The sequence below is a fragment of the Pygoscelis adeliae genome, unplaced genomic scaffold (genome assembly GCF_000699105.1).
Source record: "Pygoscelis adeliae isolate BGI_AS28 unplaced genomic scaffold, ASM69910v1 Scaffold387, whole genome shotgun sequence".
Lineage (NCBI taxonomy): Eukaryota > Metazoa > Chordata > Aves > Sphenisciformes > Spheniscidae > Pygoscelis > Pygoscelis adeliae.
In genome coordinates this window covers 1011501-1026722 of record NW_008825115.1, presented here as the reverse complement: position 1 = coordinate 1026722, position 15222 = coordinate 1011501, and the positions used below count along the sequence as shown (strand labels likewise).

General features: G+C 47.9%; 1 protein-coding gene across 1 annotated transcript in view; it reads right to left on the bottom strand.

Moving 5' to 3' along the window:
- The window catches only part of GRIK3 (glutamate receptor, ionotropic, kainate 3), a 56597-nt gene that overhangs the window by 16174 nt on the left and 25201 nt on the right, over window positions 1-15222 (bottom strand). Inside the window, exons 10-11 of the mRNA XM_009328238.1 lie at window positions 11071-11274; window positions 2120-2343 (exon numbers count right to left, since the gene is read on the bottom strand). Of these exons, the coding sequence (XP_009326513.1) occupies window positions 2120-2343; window positions 11071-11274 (428 nt within the window). The remainder of the gene's footprint in view (window positions 1-2119; window positions 2344-11070; window positions 11275-15222) is intronic.

Sequence of the window (15222 nt, the reverse complement as noted above, 5' to 3'; positions counted from 1 at the left end):
TAGCACAAAGCAAAACCGCCGAGGACCTCATCCTGCCCCGCTGGAGTCCCCAACAGTCTTCCCAGGGGCTTCAGCTGGGGCAGGACAAAGCCAGCAGCAGTGTTTTGCCAAACTGTCCTGCGTTTTGTGTTGCCCCGCAGTGGTGCCTGCCTGCGGCTGCAGCGCATCTGCAGGGCAGAGCCTGGTGGGAACGTGGAGCGATGTGTTGATGGCAACGCGACTCTCGTCCTCTTATAGTATAGTAATAACGAGTGCTACTGTTTCTGTGTTTTACACCACCTGCTTGCTGAAATGATCTGTTAGGTTGTTTTTATGAGTTGCTGTTTGTACTGCAATGCTATGAGAGCCCAGGCCTGTGCTCCCAGCGGGCACTGTGCAAACAGCCTGCAAAGCCATCCGTGCTAAGACAGCTTCTGTGGGACCTCAGGAAAGTGCCTGGAAACCTGGTGTATCTCCATTTGATAGAGGTGCATTGCAAAGGCTAGGGAGGAGAACGATGGCTGTTCAAATCTTGAACGTGGAAGGTCGTCTGTGTTCTCTAAGAGCAAAGTGCCACCTCTCCGGCTCTGCACCTCTGTAGAGGAAGGATCAGGCGATGTAGCTGCTTCGCCATCCCAGCTGGTTTGGAGCACTAATACTGTCTGCTAAGCCGAGTTTACTTTGACAACTGCTGTTACATGTAATTAGGATATTACATAGTAAACTCAGGAAATCATCTCTAAATGCCTCCGTGGACCTGAGGGATGTTGAAAATTGCAGATTTGTTGTAACATGAGGGTTAATGGATTCTGGTTGCTGCAGTTTCATATTTAATCTTTACTTTGACTTTCTGATTGATGTCACTGGATTAGATAGAAGCTGGTTTCTGAAGGATGCTCAGAGAAAAACACAGCATAGCAGCCCTTGGAGGGAGAGGGTCTGCACAGAGCCCCGGTCCAAGGTGTGGGGTCAGCAGGGAGGTTTCTGAAGGCACCACTGGCATAACTTGAACTGGAAGAAATGAGAAATGAGTGTCTAACTGCAGAGTGTGCTTAGGAAACTTCCTCAGGCGTGGTGTTTACACAAAATATTTAAGCATCCAGCAAGGGCTGTGCGTGGCCAGGGAGGGCGGCTGCCCAGCAGGAGGGAGGCAGGTGCTTTGTTTTGGTTTGAAAAGGTGGAATCATGTATCGAGAGCAGCCCTGGACTGTGCATCTCATCAAAGACTCTGTGAAATTAATAACACATGCAAATATATGCAAATTATGCTGCTTTTAAATATAGGGGTTTTAAACATGCTAATTAGATGCATATTAATTTTGTAAATAGACACGTTGTCTGATCCGTAGCAACAGGTTCTCCATTCTTTTGATATAGGGAAGGGTTTGTGGGGGCTTTGCTGGTGGAGGGTTCAGAGGCAGGAGCTGAAAATGGTGTGGGACACAGATGGGAGCTTTGTGTCCAGGACACAGTGGAGAGGCTGAGCTTCTCCCTGGAGAAGGTGGGTGAGAAGCGACCTGACAGGAGCATGAATGGCGGATGATAGAGTAGGAAAATTACCCTTCGTTTTACCAGGGAGGTGCTAATGAAATAGAAAGGCAATAAAATTTCTAAAATCATAAAAGAAAGCACATTTTAGAATTCTTTTGTACTGGAAGCCTACTAAATCTGTGGAACTGCCTGCCCTGATACAGCAAAAGAGGCTTACAGGTTTATGTTAATAAAGCAAAAAAACACAAGCACATTTAGTATGGTAAAGCAGTACAAAGGATATAACACAGGCTGGAGCTAGCAAAGAAGGAAACAAATTTCCCCTGTGGCTAGCTCATCTTTAATTTTCACCACGGGGTTTGTATCACCTCTACAGCCACTCTGAGATACATGTCCAAAAGGGAACAGAGCACAGGAGTCTGGCAGTCATGAGCAACCCCACGCCAAGAGACCAGCCTGACTTTGGGTAATGGACCAAAAGTAATTTCATTAATGACACGGATTTAATGCTGCGGCTCCCACTGGGTGGTTGGATCCCTGCGACACACCAGGCAGCAAAACGGATCTGAGCGTGGGGAGGGCGTCTTGTCGCATGGCAGTAGATGTGACCTGATGGCAGATGGGTGGGATGGCACCGGCGTCCCCTTACCTGGCTATGACAAACAGCACGCAGCTGACCCCCAGGTAGGCGAGGAGGATGTACATCCAAATGTCAGGAGACAGGGGGTTGAGGAAGGAGAACACGCTGGGGTTGGTCCCGTTGGGCTTCCGGTACAAGATGCTGACCCCCAGGGTCATAAAGGGCTTGGAGAAGTCTATTGCTTTCTCCCGAACGTGGGTGATGGTGAGAGGAGCAACGGCCAGATCAGCTTTCTGTGCGCAATGCAGGGAGAGAGAGAGAGAAAGAAGGCATTAGAAACCGAGGCATTTCCATCCCCTTAGAAACACCCACAGCAGTCACACTGCAGTGTTGGGCCAAAAAAACCCCAAAGTGCAGCCCTGGGGTTCCCCCCTCCCTTTGCGCATGGGGTATGTCTGCCCTGTGCCTCTGCCAGAGCCAGGCTGGACCTCCTGCCCCCCTTTCCAGTGCAGGCAGGGCCCTCTGTGCCTGGCACAGGATGGACTCCATGTAACTGCTTCCCTTCAGACCTGCAATCTTGCTGTACAGGCAAACACAAAGCTGTCTTCAGAGCTGCACTGCATTGCACACAAGCGGTATTTGGGCAGCTTTCTGTGAGCTCTGCTCTGAAGCCCTCCCGGTAAGGGACCAAGGACTGGTCTATGTGCATTAGGCACAAGAACACCTGAGATAGGACAGGTGGAAGGTGGAATTGATGTAATACGGTCCAGTTATTACAAATACTTCTCATCACCTAAACAAAACCCAAACATAGATGCAGGGTCCCCAAAGCACGTTGGGTGATGGTGTGGATGTGTTTACTATCTTTAGGAGAGTTGTTCCTGATGTAAATCAGCAAGGTAGAGAGCGAAATGTGGTCTACTGTTTGCTAATTGTACTCTATGACTTTCACTGTATAGATTTTTGGCTGATGTTAGCTACCGACATACAGCGCAGACAACAGAGAGATGTTACAGTCTCCGCAGCTTTTGCCCAGATGCAATGAGCTCATGTTGATAGGCTCTTCTAAGATGGTTGGAACAATTATATCTTAAAGTAGTGTAAAACATCTGCAGTCCTCGCTGTGCTTGCTTCTTGCCGCAGAACTCTTTACAACAGGAGTTTGCTGTGTGCAAATCCCACCGTTTGCAGAGATGATTTGTTTTTGTTGGCCTTCCTTTCAATGTTGCTGCGAGAGGAGAAAGTCGCAGGGGGAGGCCACTCCAGAATGAAGGTGCAGGAAGTAATGTTGTAGCAGCATGAGGTAAAAGGTTCAATTTCTTTCCCCTCAGTTGACTTCATGATACAACTTGAAAGGCTCATTCTAAAGAAGCTGTGGTGTAGGGTAAGAGAGCTGCTGTTTGGGAATGCTTGCAAGCGTGCCTGGCTGGTGGGAGTGAGAAAAACCATCACGTGGTTCCCGTGCAAGATTTATTTAACATCTGATTCTGAAAATTAAAATTCTAAATTAACCATGAGTGATAATTACCTAGAGATATAGTAGATTTGTCATTACTTGCAAACTTCAAATCAATATTGGCTGCCTTGCTAGAGCATGCTTTATTCCAACAGAAACTCTGGGTTCACTGTAGAAATTGGTGAAGATCTGGCCTGTGTTGTGGAGGAAGGTCAGACTAATGATCTCGTCTGACCTTGCAAATCTATGACGAAAGTCAGTGGAATATTTTTAAATACGGGAATCTGGGCCTTTTTCTATAAGAAGAGTTTCTACATGAGCTTTTATCTGTTACATAAATATATGTGTGTGTGTATGAAAGGGTCTCCTCTCCAAAGAACGTAGCTTTAGAGGTCCTGAACAGAAGAGTTTCAGGAATTCTCTAACAAGGGTAAAAATATGTATTTTTTTTCTAACATGGTTCTTTAGCCGAGCCCTGGTTGGTTCCCTTTCCTTGTCACTTTCCAAATGGAAATATGTTTTTAAATCAGCTTGGTACAGAAAGTGTCCTTTTCAATCACTGGCATTTGTCAAAACAGAGGAAATTGAAACAATATGTTCTCAATGAGCCCTTTTGTGCCAGCTGTGGCTGTGGTGACATTGATGAAAACTGAAGGACAGTGGTTTTTGGGAGCGGCCAGGCAATGCTGGCTGCCCAGCTTGAGATGGTGAAGTTCTGCATCTCAGGAGCAGAGTCCGCATCCGTGGTACCCTCCTGGCGGAGGATGCCTGGCAGGTTTGTAGCTCGGCTGCTCTCCCCACGTTACAGCACACTTGAGAATTTCGGCTTATCAGTCTCCAAAGTCACAAGGCAGAAATGGCAAAAGAAATGCAGCATTTCAGCTTCTCCATCACTTCTGTGTGAGTGTTCTGACTCAACAGGGAAAACTGAAGGAGATATTGAAGGATTTGGCTATGGATTTTTCTGAAGGAGGAAACAAATGAGCAGTTCTGTGGTCAGTGCTCGCTAGCAACTGCCTGTCTGAAAGATCCTAAGCCAAATTTGTCAAAATGAAATAGCAAGCTAAATAACAGCTAGGAGTTCATGCTTTACTACAGAAAATGAAGAGAGAGAAATCTGCATGGATGCCCAAGGATCAAAACGCTTTTAGTGCAGAAATAAAATTTTACTGTGTCATTTCAGCAGCTCCTGTGAGTTGATCACAGCCCCGTGTCCTTGGCAGTAAATGTCACACGCAGGCAGAATGGAGCATGTATTAGGGAGCCCAGTCTGGTGTGGTGTCCTGAGCTATTAAAGGCAGTACGGGGCTGCACTTTGATAACCTTTTTATCAATGCAGATTTTTCTGAAGGTGGCCTCTAATTAAGGGTTTGCTGACTGAGAGGATCTAAATCAAAACCCACCAAGGGTGAAGTTTTCATTTGTCGTGCTCTGACATTACAAACCGGGAAGTCAATTATCAGGCCCTGACTGCTTCCTTCCCTCAGCCCCAACTTTTATGCTGTTGCACAGTAAGACGGGTTTTATTAAAAATGAGGAATTATAGCAAGTGCCAGTGGCTTAAAGGCCCTTATCCAGCAAAACCACTTAAGCCCACACTTCTGTTTCACTGGAGCTTGTGCGCCTTCCAAGTCTTATGTATGTTCCTAAGTGTTCTGCTGAACTGAGGCCAAAAAGATGAATTTTGCCAAGGCAGCTACACACCAAACGCAGACACTTCTCTAACACACCTTGAAGGGTTTGAATCTCCTTATTCACCCAGTGTTACCGCATTTTCACTTGGGTGGAACTGACACGGGTTCACCAGGTGTTCAGTGGATGGAGGATTGTATTCTCTGCAGAGATATTTGGCTTTTATCAGAAAATGCTGTCTTATCTTCAAGCTCTCAGTTATCACGGGAATGTGGCCTGCGGGTCAGAACAGCTTTTGCACAGCCACGGTTACTGTAGGAATTCTGCAGCATCCGACCTCCGCCAGAGGAAAGCTGCGTGTGACGGCCAGTCACAGCAGAGCCCACAAACAGCATAAGCACCAAGATAAATATTTATTCAAGAAAATAAGCTGCCTCTGTGCTTATTTTGCCAATCCGAGTTAGGTATTTACATAAACTAATCATGTGTGTGTTGCCTGAGAGGCAGGCAAATAGTGCATATTTTACTTATTTAATTGTTATTCAGGTGTTGGTCTGGTAGCATCGACACTTTCATCCCTCAGTCTCTTTTGCCACCACCACTGCCAGCGCTGGGGTGCCAGCGCTGTTCTGCTCTTCTGCTCCCACTGCCCTGCGTCAGGTCCCATCTCTGCCCCCCTTTCTGCTTTGCCTGCTCGGCTGCTGTGCCATGCTCCTGCACCCTGTCCCCCCATGGGTCTGCTGCGTGCTGGCCTCACTCCTGCATCTTTCTGCATCTTTCCCTGCAGCGGAGCCAGCACCCGGGCGTCCTTGGGCACAGACATCCCAGAGCACTGGGGGACAACAAGGCCAGGCACAGCTGAGGCAGCCGGCCTGTCTTGCAGCCCGTGGCTCGGAGATAAGAGGGGCTTCCACTTTAGCAGGCGACCAAGCGCTCTGCTGAACGCCCTGTGCCCACAGCCCTCCCCTCTTGCTGGCCAGGGATAGGAAAGCACTCAGCGTGAGAAGTGATGCTCGAGGGAGAGCAAGGTCGTGCCTGGCAGCATCCCAGATGCACCTTGGCCTGCCACCGCATGCACCCGTGCACAGGGGAGTCAGCGTTAATTGTATGACTCCAGCTCTTAATGGCTGCTCTTACAATTTCAGTCCTAATTTAGACATAATTTTTGTCAATGAATTTCTTTAATATCAGTGGTGAATTAAGAACAGATGTCAGCAGGGAAAACCTAGCTGTAAGCTGAAGAGGAGGAATGAGGACCATGAAGTCCTGTTGGGCCTCTTGTAATCTTTTCTTTAGGGAAGTTCCCCAGAGACAGAACTACCATTAATTGTACCTAAGAGATGTCAAAGGCTGTAGGATCCCGGTGAGAACAGCTGTATTTTTAGAGACAAGCTCTATCCTATGAATTACTGGCAGGTGAGCAAGCCAGGGGAGGGAAAAGCAGGTCCAGAGAGACCTGCAGAAGCAAGCAGAGAACTCAGGGCTCCCAACATACACTTCAGTATGCTTCCATTACCTGGATCACTGAATATGATAAATATGAATCCCCCCAATTAACAATGCTGGGCACAAAGGGAGAAAATGCAGCCAGCTGTTCTGGCTTATTTCTGTCTCCTCCCTAACGCTGAGTTCATGCAGTGTATAAACAAGAGATGGACGACACTTCATCCAACGAAATTTTTTTTTTTCCTATTCCTGGGCCAGTGGCTTCCAAATGAATCCCCAGCTCACGGCACTTGAAATAAACATCCACCAGTGCAGGAACATTAATGGGAATGTGGCAATGTGGTGCAGTATGTATTTCTGCCAGAATTTACTGTCAATAAATGCCCATTTATTGTGAAAGTGTTAAGTCAACTGTCATAAATCATCCCTAAGGATAGATATTACATCTTCTCTATAGTTAACATTGGCAGGGATTTCCATTAGAAACCCTATTATTTTTCATACCTTTTTTATTCCCACATGAAGTTTCAGGTTGAATAGAAATTTGATATGCACTGTCTTAGCAGAAGCAAGTTTTATTTGTGAACAAGTCTGTGCAAAATGTCCAGAACAACTCATTTTGCTGATTCTATGTGATTCTGCCCACAAACAATAGGGAAGATTTGCAGGCGTTGTTTTGCCAGACAACGAGAATTAATAAATCAGAATGGATGTGCCACAATGCACAGTGTAGTTTTGCTTGTATCAATAATAATTTCTGTGAATAAACATCAATAACAGTTCACTACTGATGAAAGGAGGAGATTTGACAGTTGCCAGGTTCCCCATATATTAGGGATGCAGGGCACAGGAGCTTCTCTGTGTCACCTGGGTGCCCCAAACCTCCCCAAATGCCAGTGTTGTGAGCGAGTTCAGCTTTCATGGCCCATCTGATTGAGGCTCCTCTGCAGGAGCAGCCAGGGAGAGTGACAGTAAGCAACCAGCTGCAGTGAGGAAAGAGTCTAGTTCTCCAGGCGATGGACTGAACTCCCCCAGAATAGGGACTTTTTTGTGATGAAAAAGCAGATGAAAAGCAGCAGGGCAGGGCTTTTTGCATCTAACCGCACGAGGCTGTCTTCTCCAGATCTGCTGCTGGGGACCTGGAAGACAGGGTCATGCTGTGAGCTGCTCTGACTGCTGTTGCTCTTCCTGATTAAGCTTAAGGCCAAACTAGAAACAAAGCAATTTTACAAAGGATCATAGCCTAAGGCATTACTGCCTGTGGCCAGGCATGTCTGGATTAGAGAGGACAGGGGAAGGAGGACGATGCGAGACTCCAAAACAAACCACGAGAGGTCTGTGCATAAACAGCCCGTCCTCCGTCACGTGCTCTGTGATGTACACCTTTGTGTGGTAGACACAATCATCCCTGAAGCACTATAATTATATACCTACCTGGGCTACCCTGCCTGCCACCTACACCCAGCTCCTCTTTGGCGGTATTTCCCAGCCCAGCAGAACGCCATCCTGAGTGATGGGCTGCCCCTTGCTTTGCCCATCTCCTTTTCACTGAATTTCAGCCTTGGATCAGGCTATTCCTGGTACACAGCATCTGCTGCTCCCACGGCTCTCAGCCCTTCCAAGTGGTAACAATCACCATTTTAGCCTCTTATTTCACCTCAGAAGCACCCTCTCCTATGCACAGGACATTCAACCAAGCCTGCACATCAGCTCAGCCCACCAGAGCTGGTGCATCACAGCAGTCCTGGGGGGCTCAGTATCAGATGCACGTGAGTTAAGTGGGTCTTCAGCAATGCACAGACTTTCTGCATAGAGTTAATCCTGGCCTGGGTGTTTGGACCTCACAAAATCCTACCTGCTTTATGCTTCCACCTCAATGATCCCAATTCTTTTATGAGAAGGAGACACTGAATATGGAGGAAAGCCAGCCCAGATATCAAACTCACAGTGTGGGCAGCTCATCACTACAACTTTGTTTGAATGCTATCTCCAACACTTTTCCTACTAGGTGTGAAATAAGTTTGAACTTTTCCATTGCAACGTGCCAATCGGTTGTTCCTTTCCCCACACAATTTGAAGATGCTTTGCTGCTGAGGAAGGACCCCATCTGGTTGCAGTTTCACTTTTTAATGGTTTACATAAACAGTGCTATAAAAAGTAATGACATGCAGACAAAGAAAATAATGGCTTCATATGGGGTTTGGGCAATAGTTATAAATCACTCCAAGGCGTGCACCCAACCACACCTGTTAGGAAGCAGAGTTCAAACTTGATGCTACAGTAAAACTTGAAAGAAGAGGGGATTTGGTCCTTTCCTGTTGCTGTATGTTAATTTGCTTTTTAAATAGTTAGCCAAGAAATACTTTAATGCAGGTTGACCATGAATTTCATGTTACTTAATGAGATTGCTCCGCATACCTTCTTCTTGGTATGTCTCTTTTAGCTGACCACAGTTTTGGGAATGGCTGAAAGCCTCTTGAGAGCCCTGTAACATCTTGCAGGACATTGGAAGTGGTGTGGTTTGGACTAAAAGACTGTCTGGCTTCTATTCCCTGTATCTTCTTTCCTGCTTTGGAGCGATTTACTTCTTCAGAGCCCTGCACTACAGATGCTCTGCGGTGAGAGCCACAGACTCTGCTCCCGGCAGCGGGTGTGAGACCGCAGGAGGCTGTGCCCCGCAGCACGCTGCCGAGGTTCGCAGCCTGTGCTCTGCATCTCTTTGTATCTGTGTCACACACATCACTCAGAGTGACAAAGCACCAGTCTCTTCTGCTTGGATACTGAGTGTCACTTGTCTAACTTAGCAAGGCTGTTGCGTAAGAGACTATGAAATCTGTATTTTGAGCTGTATGAAGTTTTCTGGAAGCAAAAATACAAAGGCAGGTTTGCACAGCCTGTGGCATATTCCCCTGTGAGACACAGCGTCCTGCTCCCCCAAGGGCTGTCCTTGTATGCCCTTGCCGCACTTCCCGCCTCTCCAGGGTGAGCCATCTAAGGACTACAGCGCTCTTCGCAAACTGATTAAGCATCACTTTGTCCCTATAAGGGATGTAATCATTATCATCTGCATTTTACAGATGGAGGAAGTATCGCACAGAAGCAACTTGTCCAATGTCATTTAGGGCAGACAAGCCAAATCCGGAAACACAACCTAGATCCCTGAGCCCCAGCTCCACAGTCTCACCGCCAGACAATGCTGTTATCTGTTCACAGCGAAGCTCATTTACTGAAGTGACTCACCCAGCAAATACCTTCTTCTCACATGAACCGTTAGAGCATCACAGCTGCTACGTACACAGGATAATTTTCATTTACTGAAGTGACTCACCCAGCAAATACCTTCTTGTATTGTAACATGAACTGTTAGAGCATCACAGCTGCTACGTACACGGGATAATTTTTGTCTCTTTTCTGCTTAGGCAATGTTTTCAAAATGTAGCCAGGAATATGAGAGGTGGTCCAAGGGCTGCACCACTTGAGCAGGATATTCAGGAGAAGAGAGCTGTGTTATAGCTCTAGGACAGCTTATACTGCTGCCTGTGCTGCGGAGATCATAGATTAATTTTGTCCTGATCTTTTCTTCCAGAGACCTTTTCTGGGAATAGGAGATTCATAAAAACACCAGCTTTCCTCACCTCCCTAACTGGGCTTCTGGGATCACAGGATGTGCTGGAGGCAAAATACCTAATTAGGAAACTGAGCAACCTCTGGCCGCGAGTTGAGGTTTCAGACTAGGTGACTTTTTGGTGAGTGCGAGAGTAAAGCTGCCACAACAGTTTCACTAGTGTTTAATGGGCTTTTAGAAGTGGCCGCAGCAGGAAAAGCACAGCTGCTGTGCTGCAGGGTGAGCTCCGTGTCCCAGCAGATTTTGGAAAATAAGCTGCGTTTAGTATTAACTGTCCCCTGCACACCTGCTCTTGCAGTCTGGATATGTCATCTGGATTCAGCTGAGCTGTGTCTGGGACATGTCTGGGGTCCCTGAGCCACCCTGGTGTTGTGCCCTGGCCCATGTTTGTCGGGGCCAGAGCAGCAGCGTCCTCAGGGGATGAGAGCAGGCATGCACTGCTCCTGCCTAGGCGGCCGTGCTGCTGGCTCAGGAGAGCCAGTGTGCAGCCGGGCCTTGGAGAAGCCTCTTGCTTCCCCTTTGCGTGCCCAGCCTGCATCCCACTGCAGGGCAGCAGCACAGCTGGGTGGGGGTGGGGGTGGTGTGCAGCTGAAGCAAAGGAGCCAATTTCTGTACTGTGAGAATGTCCATTTTCAGAAACTCCAAATGAATATTTGCAAGAGTCAGACAAAGAGATACTCTTCTGACAAAACGTGCAACACAGGCAGAGCCCAGGCGGATTTAGGAGCTCACTGCGGGTACCCCAAGCCAGCAAGCAGCGGGCACCCATCCCACCCCAGGCAGAAAGCCTCAGGGACAGCCTGGGCACAGCCACCCCTCGGCAGCCGCCGGCTGCCTGCGCCGCAGATGGGCCTGACTCACGTGGTCGATGAGCTCCTTGATCATGCCGTTCCACTGCCCCTTCTCATCCTGCGCCCCGTATTTCCCATCCTCCACCAGCCGGATCTCGTAGGTGAAGCCCAGGATGATGGCCAGCTCCTTCAGGAGGTCGATGCAGTAACCCTCAAAGCGGTCGTTCCCGAACAGGGCTGTGTCGGACTTACGGAACATGACAAAGGGCTCTTCCTGCACACGGGAAGGCAAAAAGTCCCCATTAAGGGTCAGCTGTGGTCCCAGCTCCTACCGGAGGCAGGGCTGCTCCTGCGGGTCAATCTGAGCCATGAGGCGCAGGCTCTTGGAGCAGGGTTGGCACCGTGACATGTTGGGAATAAATTAATTTTGCACAGCACATCAGCTAATTAGCAACCTTGTTTACCCCACAAAATTTAATTTTGTCTCTTCTGAGCAGCCAACTGCTTTCCATTTGGTAGGATTTCAGGGAGAAAAATAACCATTTCATGCCCTGAAAATGAAGAGTGTTGAGAAACGATAAAAGGGTGGGGGACAAATTCAGCACCAAGTCCCACACAGCAGAAATGCGGCTGAACTGCACTGCAGTACCTGTTGTTTGCTGCAGCGAGCAAGAGGCTGGTGGGTTAAATACAGGGTGAGGGAGCCGTGCGTGGCTGGTGGCCAGCCCAAAACGTTCCCCAGTTCAGCTTGCTTTCCTCTTGGCTGGCACTAGCTGATGGGATACGGGGCCCTACTGCTGCCCAGAGAGAGTTTCTGCCGTCTGCTCCACTTATGCCTGCCGTGGGAAGGTTGGGGGTGTCTTTAGTCACAGCAGTACTAAGCACCAGCACAAGTGAAAAATAACTAATAAAGTGCTTTACAGAAGGCTTTGCCCTATGGATCCCTGTCTCTTTAGCAGGGGCTGGCAGGTGAAGTTAGCAAACACACAACAAACTGCATGGCCCTTTGGTGAATATCAGGCTTGGGCAGTCACTGAGGACGAGGGACGCTGGGGAGCCCGAGGGAGAAAACATGCAGAGGACAGATGGAAATGGCAAAAGATGGTAGGCAGCAGGCAAAGCTAGAAGGCAAGGGGAGGATGAGATATCAACAGCAGCTAATACCTGGCTTGAATTGAAGGTATCCGTGAGGCTACCGTCCTTGCCCATGGGGTGGCCGGGGAGGGGAGGGCTCATGTTTTGCTCTGGCGAGCGAGCTGTGTTGCCAGAGTCCCTGCGGTGTTGCATGGGGACAGGGGGGCTTCAAGTCATGGGAGGGAAGGTCTGGAGTCCCGATTAGAGAGAGTATCACTGAGGTGCCCCGTTTGGTGGAGGGCAGGTGCCCTGCCTTGGGTGGGTATGCTGAAGGAGGGGCTTTGGGACCCAGAGCTGGGCTGTGCCAGCCTGGAGGTTGGTGGCTCTTGTCTCCCAGTATGACCTGTCAGCCCCCACCTCTGCTGTGGGAGACCTGTGCCACCCCCGGGGGGGGTGGACAGGAGGTGCCTCCTTGGCCTCAAAGCAGGGTAGGGAGGGGACGAGAGAGCATGTGAAGCTCGAATTATAAAGCAAACCTGAAAACATCACGCCTATAGAGTTTAGCTTGGCACACGCAGCTTGGTTAAATCCTGCTCTCCTGGGCGTCCTCCTCAGCTTTCTTCTCTGGAATTAGCGCTTTGTTTGTGAATCAGCTGAATCTATGGATCTTGATTTAAATACACCGGCTCCAGAGCAGCCATAAAGCACTATTAATTTTGGGAAGCGCTGTAGGGATTACATACATATTTAACAGACAAAGCACTAAACATTAGGACGCTACTCGCTTCAGTAATGTATCTCCAGGTCTCAAACATTTCCTAGGGGGTAATTCTGAACTCTGTGAACCACTTATTCACGGACTATTTCACAATTTATTACTGAAAATGGCCAGACATCCAATTCACAAGCTCTCTCGGTTTGCTAATCGATTTCTCGGTGAAGGTGCCCTCAATTTCATAACTTCACAGTTCCCATATTGCTTGGGGAGAGTGGTGCTGGCTGCTGGGGTAATATTTCTCTTCCAACAAGTCACTGCAATATGAGCAAAAGGGGAAAAAACAACCTTTGATGCTTTTCCTTTTAAGGGTTCCTCCTATGGCTTTTCTACAATCATTTACACCAGTGCAAAAGTATAAAGGGGTGTTGCAAATGCAAATAAAATTTAGGGTTGTATTTTTTAGAATCCAGTATATGAAAATGCAATTATTGCAGAACTCGGGACTAAGCATATTTCCTCCCCCTGTAGGCAAGGGAATTGCAGGACAGCTGTGGTTTCGAGGTAGGTACCCCATGGCATGTGTGCAGGCCCAAGGAACGGCACAATTAATAGGAACTGGTATCACTCTTGTACATTATGTAATTTGTACATGCTCATGGAGTATGAGATGAAAATGCTGCCTGAAAAAAGCATGCCAAAGGGAGATGGCTGACAGGTCTCCTCCTGGCTCCATCATTTTGCATTATGCCGTGGCCTTTGAGGTACAGTGATTATCGCACCCTAGACCCAGACATTTCCACAACTCTGGCCGTGTGTCTTACCCCTGATAAGATGCACGTTTTCTGGTTTCCCTCAGCCCTGTTCATACAGCTTTCACCGATATTCTAGTCCTGAACTTATCTGCTGTCCCTCGGCTTCACCCCGCAGTCAGGTGCTCCTCCAGCTCTCAGCGCAGGCAGCTCTGCTGCCGTCCCTCCAGCCTTTTCCCCAGTGCTACCAGCCCTCCCACCCCAGGAGTTTTCCCTAAGGTGCTGCACACAGTTCTAATTAAAGAGAGTGGGGGGCAAGAGGAGTCATTATATAACTTCTGGTGAGTTTTATCCAGCTGCGGTATGGGTTGAACAATTCCCTTAGAGCTGATCCTGAGCCTCCACCTGGGAGTGATTTGATGTGATGTGTTATTCATGTTGCCCTAAAAATTTGCGTCTCCCATGTACAGGTACTGGCAGCACTTTAGGTTACCTTGCTAAAATGAACTAAACTTGGCACGGCAGGTCTCTCTATTTGGCCTGTTAGAAAAACACTACCTAAATTTCTGTTTTCTGAACACACCAAGAATGCTTAAACGCAAAAGAAAAAAAACAAGTGTGTGTATCATGCCTGAGTGCACGCACACTGCTGCAAAGGTCTCAACAGAAGCAGTCTTACAATCTGATGCATGTTGAATTGTTAAAGTGTCTTTTGCACTGTCATTTCTCTACTCCTTCTGCAGTAACTCCTGATGTGGCAAATCCTTTCTCCTGATGTGATGAATCATTTCAATAACCGTACACAGTGGGGAACCATTGCTCTGCCGATTCTGCTAATGCGCATGGCACAGGAACACCACCCCGTGCAGACTCCCCTATAAGCGTGACCCATCATGGTTTCACAGGACTGGCATGGTAGAAAACTTTTGGATTGGGAAGGGAAGGAACTTTTCCAGTCTCCCCTGTATATTGAGACATGAAATCAGTGTGTTATTGCACATAGTCAATGAGCTAAGCCTGTACCTGAATCTTTGAGAGAGGGAGTTTAATGAAAATGTTTCATTGGAACATTTGTGTTCCAATTGTGTGATGAGTGGGAAGTTCCTTAGAAGGGGTGGCTAATTTGCAAGGAAAGCTGCAGCAGTGTCTGTCTTTGGCTCACATTCTGCCTGCTTCTATTCTGCTAACCTCTTGTGGAGTGATACAATACCTTTAGTTCCAGCCCTTCTTCTGCCCTGGACCAAGTGTTTAATTTTTCTTTTCTCCTCTGGACACTTTCTTGGTCCCATTCCTTCTATAATACAAAACCCTACTCTGTCAGGTCACGTCATTTTGGGAAGGCAAGGACATCACAAGTGGTCACACTGCTCCGGACTGGGGAATGCATCCCCAGCTGGCTCTTTACCATCTGTACCTTTATGCTCCCTGAAAATATGGAACATAAAAGGGCTAGAAAATTTCTATAGGCAAAACCATAATTCAGGCCCAATTGTGGGTAGGCTGTCAAAGGGCTGATATTTTTTGTTGCTTCCTGGTGACATGCCATGAGCCTGCACTGTGTGATACAGACATATAGAAACCAATGCCACTAGTCATAATTCATTAGATAGTAAATAAAAATTCATTCTGATCTGATGCCTGCCATCAAATCCAATAGCGAATGTGAGAACAAAATGCAGCA